Genomic DNA, 25364 nt, shown 5'->3' with positions numbered 1-25364 from the left:
AAATCTCCTCATGTTTGTAATTGTGCGTTCCTCTTTGGGGATTGTTTATGATATAGAAATACATGGATTTCACTAAAAAAAATTGTGTGCGTGCACGTGCGCATAACATTGGCAGTTGTTGACTTATGTATGCATGGGTGTGTGGGTGTGTGTATACTTCAAAACTGATCAGAAAACACTGTAAAAGATGGTAGATTCTTTGATATCCACTTATCTAACTAGATATCTATGATATCCACTTATCTAACTAGATATCTATGATATATGAATAGATAGTTCAATGAAGGTGAAAAGTATATTGTGTAGCACTTGCCATACCATTTCTTCCATTCAGCTTCACAACCCATGTATTAGATCTGAAGAGGATGGCTACTCAAGGACTCACTTTATATGGTGCCAATCTCTGCTTTGCCCATGCTTGGAGCTGTGATAAACCCAGAGCAGGTTCAAGCCCGCCGCCTGTTGCTTCAGATTTTGCTTGTTCAGTGAGGACAACAATGGCACATATTGCTTCTCCATAATATGCATCTGGTAATCCTAAAATTGCACATTCTGCAATGGCTGGGTGCTGTCATAATCACTAGAAAAAAGAATTAATATTCAAACTCCTTAAACTTTGAAACTTTTAGATACAAAAATTTCACAAACAAGAATATCAGATAAACTTCCAACCTCATACTGGAATAATCCATGAAAGCACTAATATGTAACAGTGTTTTACGTGTGCAGAAAAATGGAATATGTCCATTAACATTTTCATCAGGAAAAAATCGGGAACAAAGGTTGGTAGTGAGAAAAGAGGGCCACCTACTTCCAATATAACGGCTTCAATCTCAAGAGCTGATAACTTGTAGCCTCCAACTTTCAATATATCAACACTGCTCCCTGTTAAAACAAAAACTATGCATTCAAAATGCATACCTATATTGTTCCAAAAGTGGGTTGTTTTTAGTTGAATAACATGCACAGATACCTGAAGAATCACCAAATAGAAATATAGACACAATGAATAAAATGCTAATCATGCATGACTTAACATCCATAACAACATATGAATATTTTTCATACAGGTAGACTGAGGTGCATACTTCCGAGAATAATAAAATATCCATCTTTGTCCATGGTCACGGAATCCCCTGTTTTAAAATAGCCATCTTCTCCAAAAGCATCTTTTGTTATCTGAGTATGAAATAAAGAAAGGGTAAGAGATTTCCTTTTCTTTTTCTCAGTTTAAAAAAGAACAGAAAAAGAAATATGTATATTAGTCAGAAGAAGCATCAAAAGAATCCAACATAATTCAAACAAAAAAAAATTTGGTTGCATAAATATCAAGTGTAGCAACCAAAGGAGGTAGAAAACCATTAGGCAAACAGCCAGTCAAGGAAGTACAGAGTCTATCACAATACTTCTTGCTTGGAGAAGAAAGGAAGTCAAAGGTCCATGTTCAAAAAAAGACAGTCTTGTCAGTCGTGCGCTGCGCACATTCCCATGACATCACTCCACAATAAGGTCACACCACAAGAACACTAAAATATTGAAGTCGACGAGCTCTGACAAGAACATATGACACCTAGCTTCCAGAGAGCCTTAGGAATCTCCTCATGCTGATAAGAGCAATCTCCTCTTGAGACAGCCATGCCCCCTCTCTCAACATTAAGAAGTCATCCAAGCAATAACAAAAGAGTTCTCCAAATGGAGTGAATCACGGACGAGGAGTATCAGCAAAACACATACATCACCTTAAATGAGCAAGAATGAAGATCCAAACACTCGCAATGAAATCTCTGCTGAATCTTAGAATACGTGCATATATATATATATACATGTACTTTTTTTAAAAGTGAAATCCATGAATATTTAAATTAAAAGAAGCTGTCTCTAAAGTAGAGATCAGCAAATACAAGCTCAGAAGACTTCATTGTAAGACAAGTAGACATGTAATCTATCTGACGAACAGACAGGCAATCATAAAAAGGGTTGCCTGAGTGACATCTGGAAATCATAGAACATGGAAGAAGTAGGCTCTCGAAAGACTCGGTGGTTCCTATCTCTCCACAAAGTCCAAAGTGCCCAATATCGAACCCATGCGGAAAATAGATGAAATTCCGGTCTCCATGGATGAATGCCAAAGATCCAAAAAAGCTTGCCAAAGCACGCAGTGGGAAAGCGAGCCTAGAGGCGCTATTGAAGAGATAGCAGGAAGTCACGGGCGACAGGGCGATTCCAAAACACACACACACGTGCGCGCGCACGCTCACGTACCCTTGCACTTTTCTTTTAGTGAGATCCATGTATGTTTATATTACAAGAAGCAGTCCCCAAAGAGGAGACATGCAATTAAAATATCACAAGATTTCATTGTAAGACAAGTAAACATAGTAGTCTATTTGATGAACAAAAATGTTTTGTAGGAGACTTTAGAAATCCCTCAGGATTAGAAAAATCATTCTTTTCTTTTGGCTCTCTATTCATCGAGGGATTGCAGTGAACCTATTGAGGCTGAGGTTCAGGGCAGATTCCAGTTGTTCTCGATGCCTTCTATTGTGGAGCATTGTCCATGGGATTGTGAAAGGCGAGGATCATTTGGAAGGAGATTGCTAGGCTTTTCAGTGTGTTCACTCCATTCCCTTTCTATATGACCTGGGGCTTGGTAGCTTGGCTCTCTCTTTTGGACCTAAGGTCTTTTATGAGATGCATGACTCTTCTTGGGCTCTCTCGATACAACATTTAGTTGAGTTGTGCTCTCTAGATGATGTTCCCTTCTTATACTTCAGGCCTGGGCATGCATCCATGCATTTTCTTGGGAGATGTTGGCGAGTATTTCAGCATGACATATCAGGGCCAGGGGCACAGAGGCCTTTGATGTATCCTAGGTCCACCCTTCTCACACTTTGGCCATTATTTTGGACAAATACTATTCATACGCTGATGGCCATTTGGTCGAGCATGTTGACAGAGATGTCCTTCTAGTTGGAGCTATGATGCCGAGGGGAATTATGCCAAAGGCTCAGCAAGCCTACAAAAATAGACACCCAGCATTTGAGATGCTGGCAATGCTGCCAATGCAGCCCAGCCATGCTATGTCTCTCCCTAGTTTGAACCAAATCATACTTCAAAGCCATTGAAGATGCCTATGTATGCAGGATGAAAATCTGATTATTTTCAGGCAATTACAGCTACAATTACAAAAGGGTTTTGTGAGGCTAGCTACGCAAATCAAAACAGCAACCCACATACTAGACAGCGAGAGAAGGGCTGTTGTATCAGTTTGCAGAAGCAATACATTGCCCCAGATGATGCCCTGGCAGTTCAGCATCTCAATAGAAGAAATACCTATATACGGAGTGATGGAACGCGCCTACATAACAATGGCAATGAAGCAGGCTTGATGGGTGATAAGATAGATGGTGAGCCAAGCAATGATGAGCTAAATAGAAATCAAGATGGAGATGTAGACAAGCAAGGTAAGGACTTGGATATGCTTACACTTGACACTTTCATGCATGCACAATTTGAGGACAGTTTTCAAAGAGGAGGTGAGTATCAAGCATGGTATAGTCTCCATAAAGGAAGAAAAGATAGAAGACCACACAGTTGACAGCAAAGGATGCCAAAGTAAACTTTCACACAATGATCAGAAGCAGCTTGTCCCGCACGAGCAAGATATGCATGATAGTGAAGCTGCATCAGAATACATTCAGGAGCATGGTAACGGTGAATATGCCCACAACTTTAACTTAACTAATGCCCTTCACTACTGCTCACTAGGTAAGCTCGGGAGTCTTGCCTTCTACACTTAGCAGCCATAATAAAAAGAATGGCATCTCATAGGACTGTTGTAGATGCAAAGGCAGAACTTCGGAATGGTGTCCTCATGCTGCGTACAGCACATGATAAATATTGCTGTCATGTTTTGGCAGTTGCAAAGGCAAAACCATGTATACATGATGACGCTGAGCAAAACTATGAGGGTGATGCCAGGACTATCAAGTTATAGTTCCTCAAGGTGGACTACTAGTAACATGCATATATCACTAAACTATGGGCTAGAGCTATCAATTTCTTCTCTTTACTGTAGTAGTGCTCGACTACACACCTTAGCTACTAATTTTAGTGGATACATCCTTCTTTTCTGACTGCTTCTTGCTCTCTTGAGATTTCTTGGAAATTTTACTGGATCAAATCTTGGTGATATTCTTTATAAAAACTTTTGAATATGACCCCTCAAATGCATGAAGCAGGTTTGAAGACCGCTCTGATACCACTTGTTGGAAATTCAGAGACACATTTCTCACATAAAATGACAAGCAAATGCACTCAAATGACATCGTATTTCATACAAGGATGACTAAAATTGATCAACCAAAATACTGCTTGCCCATATCAGGTTTGCTACAGGTTACAAAAGATCCACAAAGCACTTTGCTTTCCACAAAGGCCAGACAACTAAGCTGAGTGAGCCAATGCACAACCAGCTCACATAAAATATCAAAGCTTGAAGATATGCGCCGACACACAGTTAGCCTAGATAGTCACATAGACCGTATGCAAAAATCTGCAAGACATGCTATGAGTTTGAGTCACTTTTAGAGAGCTACAAACCACCTCCTGCAACTATACAGCTCTTGGAAGGCCATGTACCACCACCTGTGTTGCCAGCATTGACCTCCACCCTTTGTAGCCTTTACTAAATCGAGCTCGTCTCCATGATATGGCCAAGAATCAAGCAAACCAACTCTCATGGGAGAGGAAGAGACGTGAACTGCCTAGGGAGAAGACACCGTCTCTCTTATTCACCACTTCATACTATTGCATGGTGAATCACCACACACTACGGCCACTTCACAACCACTTCTAATCACACTTTCCAGGTTTACCACACTTATATCCCCTATGAATGCAACAAGGAGTGCTCTTACTTTGGGCCGATAGTACCTCTCATCCAGCATTCACCTTACTTTGTTGCATGAGATGTGGGATATCTTGTGTTTCTTGGTGCACAGTCGGCTCAGCTCACATCAGCTATGAAGGTTCTTTAGTACAGTTCTATGCCATAGCTTTTGAGCTGCCTCTTTTATTTAAATGTACTTTTTATTTTACTTCATTATATTTTCTTTTATGCAAAAGAAAAAAAAGGATGCTACAAAGACGTGGCATGAGTCTATGTACCACTCCCTTATCACTTCAAGACTAGAGGCTTAGCCCACTTGCTTTTTGATGTGCTCCTTGAAGGCCACAAATACAATATCCTCACCATTCGGTTCCTTCACCTTACAAAGTGTATTTCGAGCTTCATCATAGTCCAAGATCCTAGTGATGATGACATATCTAGATCTTTTGGCTCACACCTTGATGAGATCTTGTAGATTCCACATGCTCTCATGCAATCTAATTGACCTTTACCTTTCTCTCAATATGCTTACTCAATACAACTCCTTGTCTCCAATGGAGTTTTTGCCTCTCTTCAGTCTCTGTCAAACGATTTCCATCTTTTTGCACCCTTAGTAGGGCCATGTTGACTATGAGGTCGCATAGGACCTTCCACTACCCCCCCCCCCCCCCCCTCTCCTCTTCAATGAGGGTTGTTCAGGGATTGGGTAGGATGCATAACTGCCATAGGAAGTAGGTCATTTGGACCAGCTTCATGGTCACCCATGGACCGATCAATATTCTTCACCCATGGCCATTTCTCAATAGAACATTCAGGGATTGGGTAGGATGCATACTGCCATAGAAAGCAAGTAATTAGGGACCAGCTTCATTTCTTGGTCACCTATGGACCAATCAATATTCTTCTCCCATGGAACATTTCTTAGTCAGAATGCTCAAGGACTAGGTAGGATGCATACTTGCCATAGGAAGTAGGTCATTAGGGACCAACTTCATTTCTCACTCACCCATGGACAGATCGATATTCTTCTCCTCCAAGTGCACAAAATCATTGATAGTCAATGTGCCGAGATGGGTCAACTCTACCTAGGCATACTTTTTGGTTTGGTTCTCTTTGATCATGTGGAGTAATCTCCATTTCAATTTCAGCCTTTTTCCTTTCCACTATTATTGCACATGGTGTCTTGATCCGAACCAAGGTTCAATGGATCCTCCTCCTCATAGGGGGCTCTTAGATCGGGGTTCTCAACATTTATGAAACCAATTTGAGAAGCGATCACTCTGTATTTTCGAGGGAGTTTGCAAATGTTTGCCATAGGCTGACTTTTGGGTGGTACGGGGGAACTTCAATATGGAGAGCTTTCGGTTGATAAGACAGGGGAAAAGAAAGGTGGTGTTTAAGAGCGGCATGGGAAGAATTCATCCTCACGATTAGAAGGTTTGAGGGTGAGTTTCAGATCAACGATGCCAGTCTTCAATACTCCTATCTAACAAAGAGACTCGTGCGTGATAACCATGCCAAGATTGGCCGCTTGCTTTGCATAGAGGGGTATGCACCTTCATCTCAGCACGGAACACCACATCCGACCATCTCCATGTTGTCCTCCTCTTGGTAACAATAGTTTCATTTGTCAAAGTTAGGATATCAAACTTCATGTACATGGATGTGGAGATTTTTGGGCAAATCATGATTCATAGATATTCAGGTTAGCCAGGATTTCGCTACCAAGAACGGCTCCATGGGCCTCTCTACAATGCTTCAGCTTATCACTATCATGGGGTAACAATTGAGACTTTGCATTGTAGTATTGATGCCCTTTAGAGGAAGGAGGAGAAGCACCGGTCAGGTCCAGGATTCATGAGAGGCTAACTCTTGCGCACCAACAGCAGTAGCACCTTTTTTATCAAATCAGAGTATTGATACCTTTCAAGATGCTTTTGGGACTCAGATTGGGGGAAGATGCAATAAAATGCGTCTTCTCCACAGAGACATGAAAGGGAGGCCATTAGAAGACTACAAGCTCCTCATGGAGTTCTTCAAACAGATTTCCTAGCAGCAGTGAGAAAGAGCACTACCAACTTTTACTCCTCTCTTTATGCAGCTAAACCCGCACCCGAGCTAGATGCAGAGCTTAGCGCACAGTTTGGGAGCACACGCCTAGTCCAGTCTCATAGCAGAGATGAGAACATACAGCCCACCATTCCTTCCTTCCCCTCAACTCAGGTTTCTCACATATGTATTTGATAGACTCGTGTTCCATCAATACAACAGACTTTGATTTCACATCGATAATGCCTCCAAGTTTTCAATGTGTAAATGATTGCATATAATTCCTTTCCCTGAGCAGGCTACCGAACTTGAGTTCCACCTATCTTTTTGCTCTCAAAGGCATAGGTCAGTCCTCTTGGAATAAGGCTGTGTCTACTATGAAATCACTAGTATCAGCCTCGACGTGGTCAGCTGGGATCTGATAAAGCTTCTTTCCCCTTAAACTTGAGAGTTTGGAAAGCCTTGGAGCTGGAGCAGCAGAAATTGAGGCAAAGATTGGGGCAGCCTTGCTGGCTCTAATACCACTGTTGTTGGTGGAGTGGAATGGAAGGAAACGTGGAATGCAATAGAGCTGAGAAGCAATGGATTTACTTGCAATTGGATAGAATGAAAAGTACAAGTGAGTGGCCCATATACACCAAAGTTCACCCTAGATATCCTAGGTGGGGGACCGAGTGTCCTCCCTAGATGTCCTAGGTATCCCAAGTAAAATCAAGCGTCCTAATTGGCCTAAAGGCAGCATCAAGGCTAAAGTGGCAACAGGTTCAGCTGCACTATTGCATTTTGATATTGGGCCTTCCAAGCACATCACTTCTAGGAAGGATTTGTTTGCTGATTTACAGCCTGCTCCAATTGGCAAGCAAATGTCTTGTGCAAACAATAAAACATACTTTGTGAAGGGAGTAGGAAGAATTTATCTTTCATCAGTTAATAGGACTGATTTATACCCTCTAGATGTTCTTTATGTGCCAAGCATTAAGAAGTCAGTTTCCTCTTTTGGGAGAAGAGAGTTTGCTTCCACTTTTTTGGGAGAGGAGAGTTTTCTTTCATTTTTTAGGATGATAAGGGCATTGTCAAGATAGAGAAAAGTACTACAGATAGTCACTAGAGTAACTTTGAAGTAGGGTTTATACCAGCTGGACAAATATGACAGCAGCATGTCAAATGCATGTGTGGCATCAGCTACTTCAGAAATGCAAAATGCTGAATTATGGCATGCACGATATGGCCATGTGGACTATTGCAGTTTCCAGTTGTTGCAAAGACATGGGATGGTACAGAATATTCCTTCATCGGAGACAACTCCTAGACATGTCTATGAAGGGTGCATTTGGGAAAGCTGCACAGGAATGCCTTTCTCAGAGATGGATCTGTTAGAGCTAAAATAAATCACACCTCTTATATACTGTGAAAGCATCTGCATTTGTTACCTTCATAGATGATTTTTTCACATTCTCATGGGTATATCCCTTAAAGAGAAATCAGGTGTCTTTCAGTGCTTCATGCAGTTTATGGCTATGGCTGAGAATTAGTCAGGGTGCAAAGTGCAAGCTTTGACAATAGATAGAGGGGGGAAATATATGTCAGATTCCTTCAAAGATTTCTTGAAGGAGATAGGGTTTATGCATCAATGTACAGCCCTTGTACACCTCAGCAAAATAGAAAGCTGCTGGGGAAAAATAGGTCTCTCATGGTGTTGTCTCACAAGGCTCTCTCTTCTGCCCATTTGGAGACATACTTGATTTCCACCACGATGGCCAGATGCATAATAAAAGGAAAAAGGTGGCCACAAAAATTTTGGATGGAGGCAATAATGTGTGCATGCATTTTGGATAGATGCCTTGAAAACCATGACTCCCTTTGAGAATGGGTATAATAGAAAACCCAAGGTTGATTACCTCAGGGTATTTGGCTGCATAGCCTATGCAGATAAACCTAGTCAATTGAGAAGAAAGCTAGGTGGTAAGACCATTAAGTGCATTTTTGTTCTCTACAATCCGCAGATGAGGGATTTTTGCAGTAGAGATGCAATTTTTGCAGAGAACTCAGATCAGTCCATGATTGAGTTTGATAGACAGCTGCATACAAGTTCTCAGCATGGTTTGAAGGGTTACTTCCACTGGCAATCGAAGGCACTTCAGAGCAACCAGTATAAGATCAGAATATTGCTGATGCACAGCAGCCTTTGGATGCTCCCAATCAGGTCCAGGATCAGCCTATCACACATGAGGATGTAAAAGAGGTTGTCAGCAAGGAGAGAGCTAGTTCACAGGAAGCTGGAACAGTCCCTCCTTTTTTTGGCCACCTTAAGGCGATCGTTTTTTGATTTTCTGCAGGCTCAGGTTGATTATCTTGCTTGTCTTATATTGACATATTTTGATATGTTGTACCTCGGAGTCCCATTTTTTGGGACTGATTTTGTAATACAAGGCAATATAGTTTTCACAAAAAGAAGTGTGTTCGTGTGTGGGTGCGTGAGTGTATATGTGTGTGTCTATGTGCAAAAAAGAGAATTCCACTTAGATTTGCTAAACTATGCACAAACTTGTGCAATTGACAAAATGAAACATATTGGAAAGATTCATACTTCAGGTTGACGCCAGTATTGCTTGAACAATGATGGACTTTTCACATATAACTCTCCAACGCCAGGAACAGTAGCATCGTCTTCCATTATTTTTACCTGGAATTTTAAAAGAAAAAAGAAACGTCTATGGATTCACATACACGATGATAAGATCAAGAAATGTCTCTCACAGATAGAATATTACAGATACAAGAGAAAAAGAATCATCTATGGATTGACATACAAGATGATACGATCAACAAATGTCTGTCACAGATAGAACATCCAAACAATCTGTAGCCTGATGAATTGAGACCAATATTTTTTTCTAAAATATCATATAATTTTGGTGATACGTCCAGGACATTCTGAGATACGTGGCAAAGTAACTTGCATTCATTGAAGATTAATAAATGCTCCTATTTCGAACAATTCAACAAAAGGTCAGTACATTGATGTATGTATGCTGCTAGCACGTTATTCCTCTTTCTTCGCCCCACCTCAAAAAGAAAAAAAACGTTATTCCTACTCATGAGAAGTTTGAAGATTTCCTTTCAAGTGTCTCACAATGCACCTATAGCCTGCACAAATGTTTTCAAAGGAGATGCTTTTTCATGACCTGTACTCCTGGAAGAGGCTTGCCTACAGTTCCTGGCCTTCTTTCCCCCTGATAAGGATTGGATAATGCCATCACAAACTGCAAATTCAGAATTGAGAAAGAAAAAGTAAGCTTCCACTTGTGCAGATACTGCAAAGACAAACTGAAACTTCAATCCGGTAACTGGGCATAACAATTTTGACTAAGCTAACATGATGACAACAAACAGTAATCCTACTGGAGCACCATCTAACTACACACATGCATGGAAGCCAATTTCCAAACCCAATATCAATTACCTCTGTCATGCCGTATCTTTCCAATAACTTGTGTCCTGTCAGTCTCTCCCACTCATTCATGACTGGTTGAGGAAGGGCAGATGATCCACACATCTGCACTGCAATTTGTCAGAAATGACTATAATGCATTGATCCACAGGAAAGAAGACATCCTTTATGAGTCTATAGCATTGAAATAAGGTCAATAATCTCCAAAGAACAAAAATACAGGGTACAAAAGTACAATAGTAAAAATTTAGACTGATTCTTAAGAAAAAGAATGAGAGTAAGTCGTAGAAAGAAGAATGAGCCAGCAGAAGAACCCATGACACCAGGGAACAGAGAAAGAGGACGTGCTATGCTTGCATAGGGATTGTGCTATCTGACCTTTGTCAGTAGAAGGAAGTTGTTTTTGAAAAATGCACTTTTTTATATACCAGCCTCTTTCAAGACTTGGAAGGCAAGCTTATTTGTGTTCAAAAGGATTCTTTAACCACATATACTCTTCTATCAAGATTCTGTAAACTTTTTTTGAACTGTTAGAAGTATCAACAAACAACACAAAGAAAATTCTAGTTGGAATATTATACAAAGGGGTGGTTTTCCTGTTTGCTATATGGAAAAAGGGACAAAAATAAAATAATGAGAATATCAAACTGTCAAAAGACTATGTTGAACAAAGGAGCTGAGGGGAGCCATTGAAGCTTACTAGTAACTGAGATCTAGACGACGGTAATGCCAACAAGCCACTAACAAGGCTGATGAGACAGCTACAAGCTCATTGGTAAGCTATGAGACAAAATAAGGGCCGCTCTCAAAATGGGCGAAATTCTCTAAGGTAGACTAACTTCAACAAGGGATGATGATTCTGATAGGAGCACATCTGTACTAAACTGCAGTGTGTTTGCATGGACCTATCAAAATCCAAACGAATACATCCATCAAGAGTGGTGCATAATATTATTTTAAGCCTGATGCAAAACTAATTTGAAAGCCTTGTCGAAGCTTAGTGGATAAGCTTCAAGGAGTATGTTTTGCCGAGATAATGAAACTCTTGGAAGCTGGGCTGCTCTTCCTATCCAAAGGGTTCACCTGTAGTATCGCTAAGAAAAGATAGGCTGTAGTAAGACTCTGCACCGATTATAGGAACTCAACAAAGTGATAATCCTTGATTGATGCCCTCTTCCTTTCATGAATCAAAATTTTTATGAGATATTGGGAAAAGAATTTACAAATTTTATTGATTGTTTAGCAAGGTATAATCACATACTAGTAGCACCCGAGGACAAATTGAAATCCACGTTTGTATCTAGGTTTGGAGATTTCAGGAGACATATAATGCCTTAAGGATTGAGAAATGCACTAGAAACATATTACAGGTTCATGAACCACTCATTTGAAAATTTACTTCCCGATGATCTTAAAGTTTTCATGGATGACCCAACTTAGGTCTACTCCCTAAATCACATGGAAAGATTAAGAAAGTATTTGTGTATTATCAAAATCATTTGACTGCTCTTAACCCTAAGAAATGCATGTTTGGTGTTTCCTAATATTGGGGCATGTTATTCGCTATAGAGGATTGCTGTTGATCCACAGAGACTCTGAAGGATAAGGGAGTTACCTATTCCACATAGTGTCCCTCAATTGCAAAGCCTTTATCAAGGTTTACACTGCCCAAACCTTACCCCTTACTCGATTGCTTAAGAAAAATGAAGAGGTCAATCGGGAGGATCAAGATTGATCTTTTGAAGAGCTCAAATAGATGTTAGAGAAAGCGTTTGACCTGACTATAATAGGAATTTCTTTGTAGTCACAGTAGTAAGGCCACAGACAATGGCGTGTTGTTTAGCCTAGTGTCATGACCCAAAAATGCATCACCCTATAAGTTTCTATAGTAAAAAATTTCTACATGCCAAGTCACGATTCAATTGAGCAGGGTGTCTATGCCTCTCAATTATTTATTCAACTTAGAAACCACGCCATTATATTTTGAAGTCAAAGACCATTTTCTTTGTTGAAAGTGAGGCTTTGAAATTGATGATGAATAAGTTGAAGCCTCCTAATAGGTTAATGAAATGGATGGTCATACTAGAGGAATTCAAGCATAAATTACGAAAAAAACACCTTTGTTACAATCAATATTAGAGTGTTGGGTAATGAGTGATGATCCCATGATTGATGAATATGACAAACAAAAGGCTTCAGCACAATCAAGCTGAGAAGAGTGGGTTCGGCCCAGTGAGGATTTGTTCAAGCTTGATATGATCCCACATTGGTATTTGATGATGGTCAGTACCTTCGACAATTCCAAGAGAACACGACTATAGTCAAAAGCGTAGTTAGCAGTAGAGGTTTAGCATAATAGGGGGAATGCTCTCAAGAGAATACCAAAGGGAGTGTATTGCCAATGTGTGACCATGAGTGAGATCCCCTTAACCTTGTAGGAATTTCACAAGTCATCTTGTGGAGGACTGCTTTATGTTCCAGGCATTCGCAAGAACCTCATTTCTATTTCAGCCATAGCTACATGTGGCTTTCAGGTTCTTTTTTATGGTGTTCGGTGTGCAGTGTATGATGCTACACATGCCTTTACCATGGTCTTGTCTGGCACATTGACTAGAGGTCTTTATAGACTTGATGCTTATGACAGATGTTTGGGTGATGATGCTGCACTTGCACATGCCTTTGCTCTTGATTCTACCATGGCAGATACCCATTTGTGGCATGAGAGGTTGGGACACCTCAATTTTTGAGCCTTGGTGAAGTTATATAAGGATGGTATGGTTGTTGATCTTCCCAAAATGCATATGCCTTCAAAGCATGTTTCTGAACCATGCTTGCTTGGTAAGATGCACCGTGCCGTGTTTCCCAAGGATGGGAGAGTTGGTGCTTCATGCAAGCTTTATCTGGTTTATAGTGATGTTTATGGACCCATGAGGGTTGCAACTCTTGGGGGCTTCTATTATTTTGTCACTTTTATTGATGACTTCACCAGGTACACTTGGATTTTTTCCTTGAAATCCAAATCTGAAATTTCTTCATGCTTCAAGCACTTTATTGCCTTGGATGAGAATGAGAGTGGGCTGCATATTGCTTACCTTAATATAGATAGAGGCGGTGAATACATGTCAAAGGAGTTTGCTGTTTTTTTTGCTTCACGTGGCATCCATCATCAATGCACGGTGCCTTATACTCCTCAACAGAATCCTGTGGCTAAGTGGAAAAATAGATTAGTGATGGAGATGGCCAGATGCATGTTGAAAGGCAAACATTTGCCTAACAAGTTGTGGTTGGATGCGGTCATGTGTGCTAATTACATCTTGAGTAGATGTCCCACAAAGGCATTGCAAACTATCACATCTTATGAGGCTTGGGCGGGTCGTAAGCCTCGCATTTCTCACATGAGGACTTTTGGATGCTTAGCTTATGCTCATGTGCCTTCACAGACATGTACTAAGTTGGATGATAAAGCTGTCAGCCTCGCATTTCTCACATGAGGACTTTTGGATGCTTAGCCTATGCTCATGTGCCTTCACAGACATGTACTAAGTTGGATGATAAAGCTGTCAAGTGCATTTTTATTGGGTATAGCTCAGAGAGCAGGGGGTATAAGCTCTACCAGTCCCACACAGGCAAGTGTTTTGTCAGTCGGGATGTTGTGTTTGATGAATCTTCATTTATGCCTTTGCTGGACTGTCAAAAACAGCCTGTTGTTGATGGCCCAAATATTTTTCACAGCTTAATGCCTTTGTTTCCATCCGATGCTCCGGATGATGTTCCATCTGATGTTGTACCTCCTCCATCCATTGGTCATTTGCAGCCACATGTGTAGCTAGATATTCAGCCTGATCTGCCTCTCATTGATCAAGACCATTTGCACATGGCTCTTGACCAGGAAAGAGCTGAAATCCAGGAGCCCAAAAAGGTCCCCCATTGGCTCCTTGACACATTAAAAGACAGCAAACAAGATACTCCTTTGCCAACCCGTACTAGAGCAGTTGTCCGGAAAGAGCATGCTAGTTTTGTTGCTTATGTTTTGGTTGCTATTGCACGCAATGAAGAGCCTTTATATCATCAAGATGCCTTTCACAATGATTGTTGGTTGAAGGCTATGCAACTTGAATCCAATGGATTCTATCTATCAGAATAGCACTTGGGAGTTGTGTGATTTGCCTCCTAGCAAGAATCCCATTGGAACTAAGTGGGTTAATAAAATCAAATGGAAAGCTGATGGTTCAGTGGACCGTTACAAAACCCATCTTGTTGTCAAGGGCTATGCTCAGCAACATGGCATTGACTTTGAGGAGACTTCTGCTCCCACTTCCACGATCACTACTATTCACATTGTTATTGCCTTTGCTGTCCACTTTCATTGGGAGGTACATCAGCTTGATATAAAGACAACTTTCCTTCATGGGCATTTGCAGGAAGAGGTCTATGTTTCCCAACCTCCTGGCTTTGAGGTTGAAGGTTCTTAAAGCAAGGTATGCCGCTTGGAAAAAGCCCTCTATGGATTAAAGCAAGCACCTCAGGCTTGGTATTCCCGGATTCATACTCATTTGCTCACACTTGGCTTTTAGAACAGCCCTACAAAGGCTATCCTTTACATCCACAAGCGTGGGAAATTTGCTGATTTTAGTTCTTTATGTGGATGACATGCTTGTGATTGGGACACACGCTCAGCAAATTGCAAATTTTAAGCTTGATTTGCAGAAGACATTTGCTATGTCTGATCTTGGTCTTTTGCACTACTATTTGGGCACTCAATTTGCTAGCAGTGAGGGGGGCATTTTGATGTCACAATCCAAGTACATTGGACAACTTTTGCAGCATTTTCAGTTTGAGGATTGCAAGCCAGTATCCACATCCTGGTTTTCACTTCTCTTCTGAGGATGGTAGCGGTACACGTGATGTCACTCTCTATCAGCAGGCAGTTGGTTGTTTGATTTACTTATGCCATACGATACCTAATCTAAATATGCTGTCTCACAGTTGAGCAGATATATGCACAGCGCATATATGCGCACCATTGGCATGCCGTGAAGCATGTTTTCAGATATCTCAAAGGCACTCATCATTTAGGCCTTCTTTATGGGGCTAATACTTCACTTCTCATGCATGGATTCACTGATAGTAGTTGAAGAGACATGGAAGCTAGCTAGGAACGGAATGGAAATATGGAAAGCATAATGAAAGGCAGAATGGAGAGAAAAGAAAGTACAAGTGCAAGGCAATAACCAAAATACTCACAATGTATTGATAGCTTGATGTTGACTGTTGTAATAGACAATAGACAAGTACAACACTATATTAGGACCTTTAGACTCAATGACAACCAAACACTCAATTACATATCGTTTTAGGGGGACTACCGAAGGCAGAGGATCCCAAAATACATCAAGTTGTAGGAATAATAAAAATAGATCTCTTAGGACTCAGGAGTAAGAGATGTCCTCCAAGTAGCCACTGCACATGTGTGCACATCCCTACAAGTCGATGACGATGTCGATGAAGCACTAGGCATGGATGTCCCAAAATATGTGTCGGCGAAGTCCATGGGGTAGCTACATGGAGCGGTCATGGCATGACTCTCAAAATAGAAGATGAGAGTCACCAAAAAGTCGGTGTAGAGGCTGGAGGTGCCACAAGGACTAGTAGCGTCACTCAATATGCAAGACTAGCACCACGGGCAATCTAAGAAGTAATCGGAGAAGCCGGGAAGTAACCGTACCTCACATCAAGATCTTCTTGTTGCAAATTAGTGTGGAGTCTACACATCGTTATAGAAGGCGGATGAGGTGTGCAATGTGGCAGCTCGAATGGCGAGAAGAGAGAGCTTCGTGGGCAACAAGAGAAGCGTGAGCACCAGGAGCAGCAGCGTGGGCAGCTAGAACTGGGAGTAAAGGCCACCATCCCTACCACCCCTTTTGTCTGAGGGCATTTCAACCATGTTGAAATCGCCCCCTATAATCCAAACATCTGCAATATGTGACCAAGAGAGCAGTTCCTTTCAAAAAAGAACATGATCCCCTCTAGAATTGGTTGCATAAAGGTTTAAGAGAGCAACCTTATGCCCATCAATCAAAAGTATAATCCATTGAGCTCTGGAAGGGACTATGATCCCGTGTCCAATCACCAAGGGGAGTATAGAAGAAGAAACAAAAATGCAAGTACCTCCCTTGGTGCCCAAGGTGGGTGACCAAAAAGTGTGGCCTAAAAGAAGCTTACCCGACTTGGAATAATCCCTGGCATCCAATTTATGTTCCTGAATCATCAGAATGTCCATAGGACCCCCAGTAACACCTGGATGAATTTGGTTACGAATCAACTCCTGTGGCAGTGGTGAGATACACCCCCGAGGCCCTGAACGTTCCAACTGACAATCCTCATCTACGAGAGGAGGAGGCCGGATGGAAGATCCTACCCGACCTGGTAGCGGAGAAAACCCTCTCATGTGAAATATTCCTCCTATCAAGAGGAGGGAAGTCAATTGGGGAAAGCACACCCCCCCTTGCTAAGGGGGAAACTCTGTCCTGGAAGATATGCTCCCCAAGCGTGGAGGGTACAAACTCCTCCTCTACCTCAAACTCAACCAAGTTTGCCAGAACTGAAAATGAATTCCTGTGAAGAACCTCTGGCGCAGGAGTGCGAAGGAGTACCTCTGGCGTAGGAGTGCGAAGAAGCCCTACGAAAGGAGGAGTGGAACCAATAACCCCCTTACCTCTGTCAAGTGTAGACAGACGTGGCCACAATTGCATGACCTCAGCCACAATTTTGTCATTGCTTTCACGTAAAGCAAGGGTCTCTGCAAAAAGGTTCTCCCTAGATGAGTGCTCCTGCATCTGAACAGGGTCAAGAGCAGTCTTATTTGCACATGAAACCAGGACAGGGATGTCTCCTGCCTGAAGAGACAGGTCTGCGGTCCCGTCAGTGGTAGCCTAAGGTATTGGCTCACCAACTCTGACAAGCACCTAACGGGGGACGACCGAAGCAGGACGTACTGACTGTCTTGTCCATGCTGTAGAAGTACTAGGACAAGAGGCTGATCATCCTAGCTGTGAAGTCGAAGGTCTAGCAGTGTGTGAGGTGGTAAGAACTGGTTATGAAGAAGGTCTAGGTCGGGTGAAGCTATGAGGTGCACCCGTGGATCTTTTCGGTCTTTTCTTTTTCCTTGGGCAATCTCTAGCAAAGTAGCCAAGGGTCCTGCAAATCCTACAACTCTCTATCTGAAGAAGGAGCCATTTGGATGCTGAAGCATAATGTGGTCATCCGAGATATTAGGGTCAGAGACAATGACCCTAACACACGGTACCCCATTGGACCTGACTGTCTCTGCTGCTGAAGTAGGCATCTCAGGGGAGGGGGGATCTCAGTAACCACTCCAAAGGCGGTTCCAATGAAATATAGCAGTCGATGGTACACCTGAGGAAGGCCTGAAAATCTAATGAAGAGTGACGTCGTCTGGTTGTCTTCCTCGACAGGATCAAACCCCTGTGAAAAGGGGGTCATAAAAATGCTCCTGGAGCCCAGTGCTAGCGGACTATCCTGAAGCACTGTATGTGCTACCTCCGAGGAGTCAAAAACAATCTGGAAGAAACCTCGACCAAGCAGATGAACATCCGTGAAGTGCCTTGCGAGGTCTCTAGGTAGAGTGGCGAGCATCCAGTCCCTAGCCTGTAACCTGGAAGGGTGGGACCCATGGATGCGAGCAAAGAGCGATGTCAAACTCTCCTGCCCAGTATCTTTTCTGAGCTTCTGCAACTCGTCTTTTGAGAATGTGATGGTTTTCGCGGCCGGTGGAAGGGGGGAGGATTGGTTGAAGGTAGAGCCATAATCAATTAGGGTGGAAAGGCCGACTCGAGCACTGATGAACGCCGTCCAACTAAAAAGCTGCTTAGGAAGAGGGTGAAGGCAGAAGGAGGGGATGAAGGGTGAAGAAGGGTAAGGGTGAGGATGAAGGGAGGAAGAAGGGTGAGGATGAGGATGAACGGAGAGGGGATGAAGGAGGAGGGGAGGGGAGAGATACGCTGAAAGGGAGGGAGGCGGGGGGAGGCGGCAGGGGGGGCAGGCAAGGGAAAGGGGCTGCGGGGGCGAGGGGAGGAGGCGGGGGTAGGGGCTGAGGGGGTGAGGGAGGGGGGCGCAGGTAGAGAGCAGGGGAAGGGGGGCTGAGGAGAAGGGGTAGAGGATGGGGGTAGAGAGCAGGGGAGAGGGGCTGAGAAGCGGGGGTAGGGCGTGGGGGTAAAGGGCAGGGGAGAGAGGCTGAGAGGCGGGGGTAGGGGATGGGGGAGAGGGGCTGAGCAGCGAGGTAGGGGGCGGGGGTAGAGGGCGAGGGAAGGGGGCTGAGAAGGCGGGGGTAGGGAGGCAAGGAGGGGCTGAGGAAGGAGGGAGAGGTAAGGCAGGGAGGGGGTTGAGAGGAGGGAGGAGAGAGGGGCGGGGAGGGAGGCAGGAGGAGGCTGAGAGGGGGCAGCAAGGGAGTCAGGGAGCAGCAGCAGCTCCTTGGTCCCATTCTCCTCAGTGGGAAAATTGCCTTTTATAATGCAGGTTGTTAAAAAACCTCCTTTGAGTAACAACCCTTTGTTAGTGAAGGCCCTCTGCCAATACATACATACAAGGATATGTATATATACATATACACAATACATTTATAAATATATGTATATGCTCTACACACACACACACTTTTTAAAGTGAAAAATTGAGTTGCTTTATATTACAAAATCATCATCCCAGAATAGGACGATGAGGAATGCATCACACACACACACACATTTTTTTTTGTAATACTTACATTACTGTGTGGGAAAACTTAAAAGAGGTGAAAACCCACAATGACGTACAAAAAGGAAAAGCACAAAAGCAAATCCTATCAAAGAAGATAGGAGGTCAAGGTAAAAGCATCAAAAGGGAAAGGAGGAAATTATATGCCAGCAAGAGGTGACATAAAGACAACATCCTCTAACTTGATCCCCTGTTGTACCAAGAAACCATTGAGTAAAGCAATATTGCCATCAATAAAATCTAAATTCTTTCAACACTTGTAATTCTTTTTAACATAAGCGGGAATTCAAAACCTTTGTATCATTAGGTCAAAAACTTGTTGCATCGTAGATGCATGTCCTCAAGCAAAAAACTACTTTTGGGTTCATAAGAAGCTGCAAGTGCATTTGGGTCTCTCAATTTCACATTTTGCTCCTCACTTGCATCATCTACTACGTTCGTAGCAGACATATCCACCTATAATCACATGATTATGATACAATGACCAGAGAGGCTGACACCAACATAGAGGGACTGGTAAACTAAAGAGGGTTCTTGAGAGTCAATTGAACCAGCATTAGTAGGCGCTGGAGCACAAGAGGGAATAGCATCAGTACTAGGCATTTGATCTACGGTGTGGTATCCAACCCTATCAAGTCCTGCATCCCAAGAAACAATATCACAAATCATATCCACAACCATCTAGATGCTCATGTTCTGCAAGCATATAAGCATCTTGAAAAACTTCATGAGATACATGCACAACATGAGAATCCACAATAGCCAAGCGGAGTACCGAACGATCCAGAGTGTTCAAACCAAGAGTAACATGCAACATCAAGCCCTCAAAAGGATTGGAAATAGAGAGGCTAGAAGGTTAGAGATAAGTAATCTTGGAACAACTATAGGCATTTTATCCACTTTCTTCCATTGCTTCTTTGGAACCTTGGAGGCAGATTCCCTACTAAAACCATAATAGGAACCTAAAGGGAAGGCTGAGGAAGTTTACCGTCCTAAGAGCACTTACGAGCAAAGTGACCAAGCCTGCTCTGGTGGCAGGCGTTCGTCCTCTTTCCTTTTTCCAATACTCGATGAGGGCAGGTTACAGGCTTCAGTAGAGAGACTCTCATCACCTACCATCTACCTCACAGCATTGGCACCCACACAGGGACTTACTGCAGAGCTCTTGCTGAGCTACTGGACTCACTTTTGGGGCATCAGTAGAGCCAGGAAAGTCTCCTACTTTCTTTGGCTCACTATACATAGGCGTATACCTATGGGTACTTGGCTTCAGCAGATGGGTAGACCCTCCTTGTGTATGCGTTGTTAGCTTGCAGAGGAATCTAGTAAGCATTGTTTATGGAGCTGCCCCAGCTCTAGAGTGGTATGGACAGGTATCTTCACGTTGTTCTCATATGTTACATCCGAGTCCTTTCTGATGAATGGGGCACTGCCCTTTGGGGAAGAGGATCTGGAGCCTTTTCTCTCTTTGAGTCAGAGCAAGGAGATCACAGTTTCTTCATGCAGCATCGCCAGAGACGGGGTCCCACAGAGGTCATCATCATGGAGCTGCAGGATTTACTTTTGGTACCTGTACCAGCTCAAGATTCCATGCCTACTTCACCTGCAGGGTCAGCCAGGGAGGTGATTTCCAGCATTACCCTATGGCGGATATGGTGTTCGCGATGTTCTTTTGTCCTCGGGGGCCATTTATGCACGGAGGCTGACACTCTCGCTTCCATTTGGGCGGAGATTATCTTCACTCTCAGGAGTCAGTGGGAGCGGTGTACAGGCACCTCTTTGGCAGCTCGTGGGAGACTGTTATCCTTCATGAGGACATGGGACTGCTCATTATTTTTTCATTTGACCCCTTTTGGGATGTCGTGGCATTTTAGACCACCACCATGGCTTTTTTGCCACATTGTTGAGGCTAGGGATAGAGTACTTTCTCTCCCACCTATTGTATGATTCGTTTTGAATGGAATATATCACTTTATCTTTTAAAAAAAAAAAGTGACCAAGCCTGCATAGCCTAGCGAGTCTACTTTGACGTCTTATGCCATGTGTGTGATGTATTGTTACGCTAACACCTACATATCCCAAAGGACATAAACCTGAATGTCCCTGCCCAACATAAAATATCCCTACCGAGGAACATGTGGCACCGTATATGCGTGAAAAAGTCCATTGTGGGATCTTGGAAAGCTTTCAGAAAGCTTCCATAGGACCGGAGAGTTTTATTAGTTAGTCATCTAAGAGGGAGTGCAAGCAGAATTCAGCAAATTGATGCAGCCATACATGTGGAGTGGATGGATACAGATGATATGCCTATTACGGGTTCCACTTGGTTGGGTGCTTTTACTAGGACGGGTATTTCTCTTCAGGTTATTGCTTTGCAGAATGCTCATGAGGATGCCCTTGTTTTTTATGTTCAATTGGGAGGGAGACTTCATATATCTTCAGATGATATTAGTTGGGGGGTTCCCTTCCAGTCAATCAGGATTGCAGGTTGTATGAAGCATGGTACAAATTCACAGTGGTACCTAGATCTCGTCCCACTTCTTTTGGCCCTGGGTTCATGGAGACTTTGGCTCTATGGAGGTGTCCCTATCAGATCCTTGCAGTGGGACCCCGGTGAGTGGTGGATTGATGAAGGGCACCGAGAGAAGAGCATCCCCTTCTTTCATTACACGGCTAGAAATGCCAGGAGATTCTAGTTCAGTTCTAGGGGTTGGGAGCTCTCCAAATATCCTCATTGGGACAGCTTTCCAATTTTTGCAGATGTGCATAAAAACTTTTGGAGGAGACTTTGGAAATCCCTCATGAATAGAAAAATCACTCTATTCTTTTGGCTTTCTATTCATAGAGGGATTGTAGTGCACCTGTGGAGGTCCAGGTTTGGGACTGATGACCTTACATGTCCTCAATGCCATTCTGTAGTTGAGTCAATTCAGCATTGCCTATGGGAGTGTACATAGGCGAGGATGATTTGGAAGGGTGTTGCCAGGATCTTATGCACTTTTCAAAGATCACCCTTCTTCATGACCTGGGGCTTAGTTGCTTGGTTATCTCTTATGGGGCCTCAGGTCTTCTTCGAGGGACATGACTCAGATGGGGATTTTTCCATTCGATGATACGTAGTAGAGTCATGTTCCCTCTAGGATGTTTCATTCACTCCTTTTAGAGTTGCACATGCTTCTATAGACACCGCTTGGAAGATTCTGGCTAGTATTGCAGCATGGCATATTTGGAGAGCCAGATGTACAGAGGTGTTAGAGGGATCCCAGGTTCACCATTCTCAGACTTTGGCCTGTATATGGACTAATACAATACATACCTTGATGGCTATCTGAGCACGCATGTAGGGGTCATTGAGAGCAACTTCTGCTAGGAGGGATATTTTTTTTAGAGTATCGCCTTTCTTCTCTAATCCTACCGCAGGGTTGATGTGGCATTTTAGGCCTCAACTGTGGTTATTTGCTAGCTCTTTTTTTGTTTTGGTTATTGTACTCCCGCAAGAGCTTGCTCCTGCGGTTTTCCTTCATACTTAATAGAAGTACTTTTTTACAAAAAGAAGACATTCCGTAAGTCCACCAATGAGCAAAATGATCTACTAAGATCTATTGGGTATAATGATATCATGTCTAACTGCAAGGGGGAGAAAGGAATCTTAGACTGAAATGCGTGTTCCTCTCTTAGTACAGGCAGAAGTCCAAAAGGTTGACTAAAAGTAGTTTACCTGACTTTGAACAATCTCTAGCATCTAGTTTGTGTTCCTAAATAAAAAGAATGTCAATAGGTTCCCAGTAATGCCTGGATGAAGCTGATTGCAGATCAGTTGCCTACGGTAGCAACGTGGTACACCACCCACGCCTTGGATACAACAATCCTCATTAATGAGAGAAAATAGGGAGGAAAACCTTACCCGCTCTAGTAAGAGTGGCAGGTCTCCTAGAGCAGTAAAGAGGAGGGAAATACACGGAGAGAAGAACACCCACTCTTGTGCAAGATGATGTCGAGTCGATGGGAAAACCAATAATTGCATTACCAAATATAAACTCTCTCTCTCCAAAATCAGCTCGTGGAGAGGAAAACATGGCACTGAAGTGCATAAGATCCATGCTTGCAAAAGAGCTGAAGAGGCAAGAGGCACACCTTTCCCCTGATCAATGATGGGGGATGGAAGAACTAATGTGGAAGCGGGCTGCTCGGATGGAAGACTAGGACCTGAATTCTCGCAGATATTTAAATATTCTTATGAGCCCAGTAAATAATGTGTCTATAAATGGAGTAAATGAAAGTGTCTGAATATTACTGTAGTCTAATCCTCCAACTAGTCAACAGCAATTTTGCATAGATAAAGATACTGGTTCTCCTTGTACTGATATGTGATTTAGTCGCAAATCATCTTTGCAAATTCCTGCTCTGAGCATGTATATTTCATCCTGATAGCCTTAAAGCACAAGCATATAATATACCAATCTTGCAAATTTATACACATTCATTTCAGCTTGATAGCTATTAGCCGTGAAGCACAAAAATATAATATTTGAGAAGAACATCATTTCCATCCATGACATACAGTGCTTTTCTTTCTAAATGGATTACTAGATTAATATCTCTTTCTTACTAGATTGAGATCTCTTTATTTCTAAATGGATTACTAGATTGAGATCTCTTTCAAAATCCATTTTAGAGAAACAATTTTGTTTTGTGTAATGGATGCAATGATTTTTTGCTAGAAATTCAGCCTTGACATTAGTAACATGTGATAGTAGCAAGCGAGCTGTGAATCTGATGCGGATACTTTCAAACATGTTGAGACATATCAATCCCTGAGATATGTCGGATATCAAAGAAAACAAGACGTTTTACCAAATTGCAGAGAATCTTTACACTTTTCCTTCTTCTAAATGCTTTAAGAATAATTCACATCGTCATAACGATGCTATCACCAATGTGAAACGTTAATAATTCTCACGTTGCTCAAAGACAGACCACAAGCTTGCTCAAAGACAGACCAATGTGAAATGCCATTGAATATTATTCTCAAGCTTGCTCAAAGACAGACCATAAGACGTAACTGCCGAGCAGCTGATGCAGCAGCTTTTTGTGCATCTTCATTCATGCTCTTGTACCCCTGAAGCAAATACGCATACATTGTGGGGACCTGTTTTGCCAGCCAACACAAACATTGAGAAGTTATACACATAAAGCAAACAAAAGCTCACCCTTCTAGGAAAGTGTGTGCAACTCCAAAAGCAAGCACCTAGTCCCTTCACAATATCCAAGCTTTGTTTTATGATTAACACTTTGAGGGATGAAATTGCAGAAGATCCTCCTTAACAATACTTGATACAGACCAGTACAATTCTAAAGGAAAATATATTTTAGTTGAAAAGGGTAAGACCACCAGCCTCTTGCAGATGTCTCTCTCTCTCTCTCTCTCTCTCTCTCTCTCTCTCCGCGCCATGCTTTTGCTACTTGCTGCTCGCTCTCTCCCTGCCATGTTCGTTGCTCTCTCCTCGCCATGTTTCTCTCCTTGCTGCTCCCCGCCATGCTGCTGCTGCCGCCTCTGATGCTCCCCATCATGCTCCCCTCCATGCTAGCTAGCTGCTCTCTGCCTCCACCCACCTTTGCTCTCCGCCTCCACCCACATTGCTCTCCACCTCCACCCGCCTAAATCATCGCCTCCACCCGTGTGGTTCGTTGCTCCCTGCCCACCCCGCACCACCCTTGCTGTGTGTGCCTATCGTGGGCACCATTGCCTCTCCAGCCCACCCTTGCTACGTGCGCCTCCACCCCTTGCTGTCACAGGAGCCTCATCCACCTCAAGGGCGTTGTAGGAGCCCTCCAACCATCACGTGGGCCTCTCAGCCCCACCTCCCTATGTGACGCCTACTTCGGTGTAGCAGGGACAACTGTGTGAGCCCTGAGGCCCCCAAGCAGCCCCACGGTGGCTGCTCAGTTGCGCCACCAGTGCCATAGGGAGCCACTTGGCCCCTAACAGCTGTGCGCTGCTTGTGAGGCAGCCTCAAGCTGCTAGTCTTCAAGCATGACCTTAGTGGCCAGCCCCTCAAGACCTCAAGGGTCCCCTCCTCAACTCGCACAATCTGCACCGAATCTGTACCTGCAAAAAAAACACACTCCAAGAAGATTACTGGATAAAGAAAGGCTGCCAATATGGGGATAAAAGAGAACTCACCCGATCAGAAAACAAGA

The 25364-nt window shown here is 43.0% G+C and overlaps 1 protein-coding gene across 7 annotated transcripts in view; it reads right to left on the bottom strand.

The window, feature by feature from the left end:
* LOC147895687 (putative CoA ligase CCL8) overlaps positions 1-25364 on the bottom strand; it is an 86830-nt gene that overhangs the window by 25341 nt on the left and 36125 nt on the right. For 6 of the 7 annotated variants that reach the window (XR_015541896.1, XM_087382717.1, XM_087382716.1 and 3 more), the window contains 7 exons: positions 24214-24312; positions 10404-10496; positions 10126-10203; positions 9528-9623; positions 1089-1179; positions 812-885; positions 386-568 (listed from right to left, as the gene is read on the bottom strand). Coding sequence is in view for 6 of the 7 variants with exons in the window: in XM_087382717.1 (XP_087238843.1) it covers positions 386-568; positions 812-885; positions 1089-1179; positions 9528-9623; positions 10126-10203; positions 10404-10496; positions 24214-24312 (714 nt within the window). In the remaining variant the exon portion in view is untranslated. Of the gene's footprint in view, positions 1-385; positions 581-811; positions 886-1088; positions 1180-9527; positions 9624-10125; positions 10204-10403; positions 10497-24213; positions 24313-25364 lie in introns of those variants that run through there. The other variant, XM_087382720.1, reaches the window with a different exon arrangement.

Source organism: Dipteris shenzhenensis, chromosome 12 (genome assembly GCF_047967505.1).
Source record: "Dipteris shenzhenensis isolate YYH24624 ecotype China chromosome 12, Dip_SZ_1.0, whole genome shotgun sequence".
Lineage (NCBI taxonomy): Eukaryota > Viridiplantae > Streptophyta > Polypodiopsida > Gleicheniales > Dipteridaceae > Dipteris > Dipteris shenzhenensis.
The sequence above is the reverse complement of the archived record's forward strand: the minus strand, read 5'-3'. Positions and strand labels throughout refer to the sequence as shown.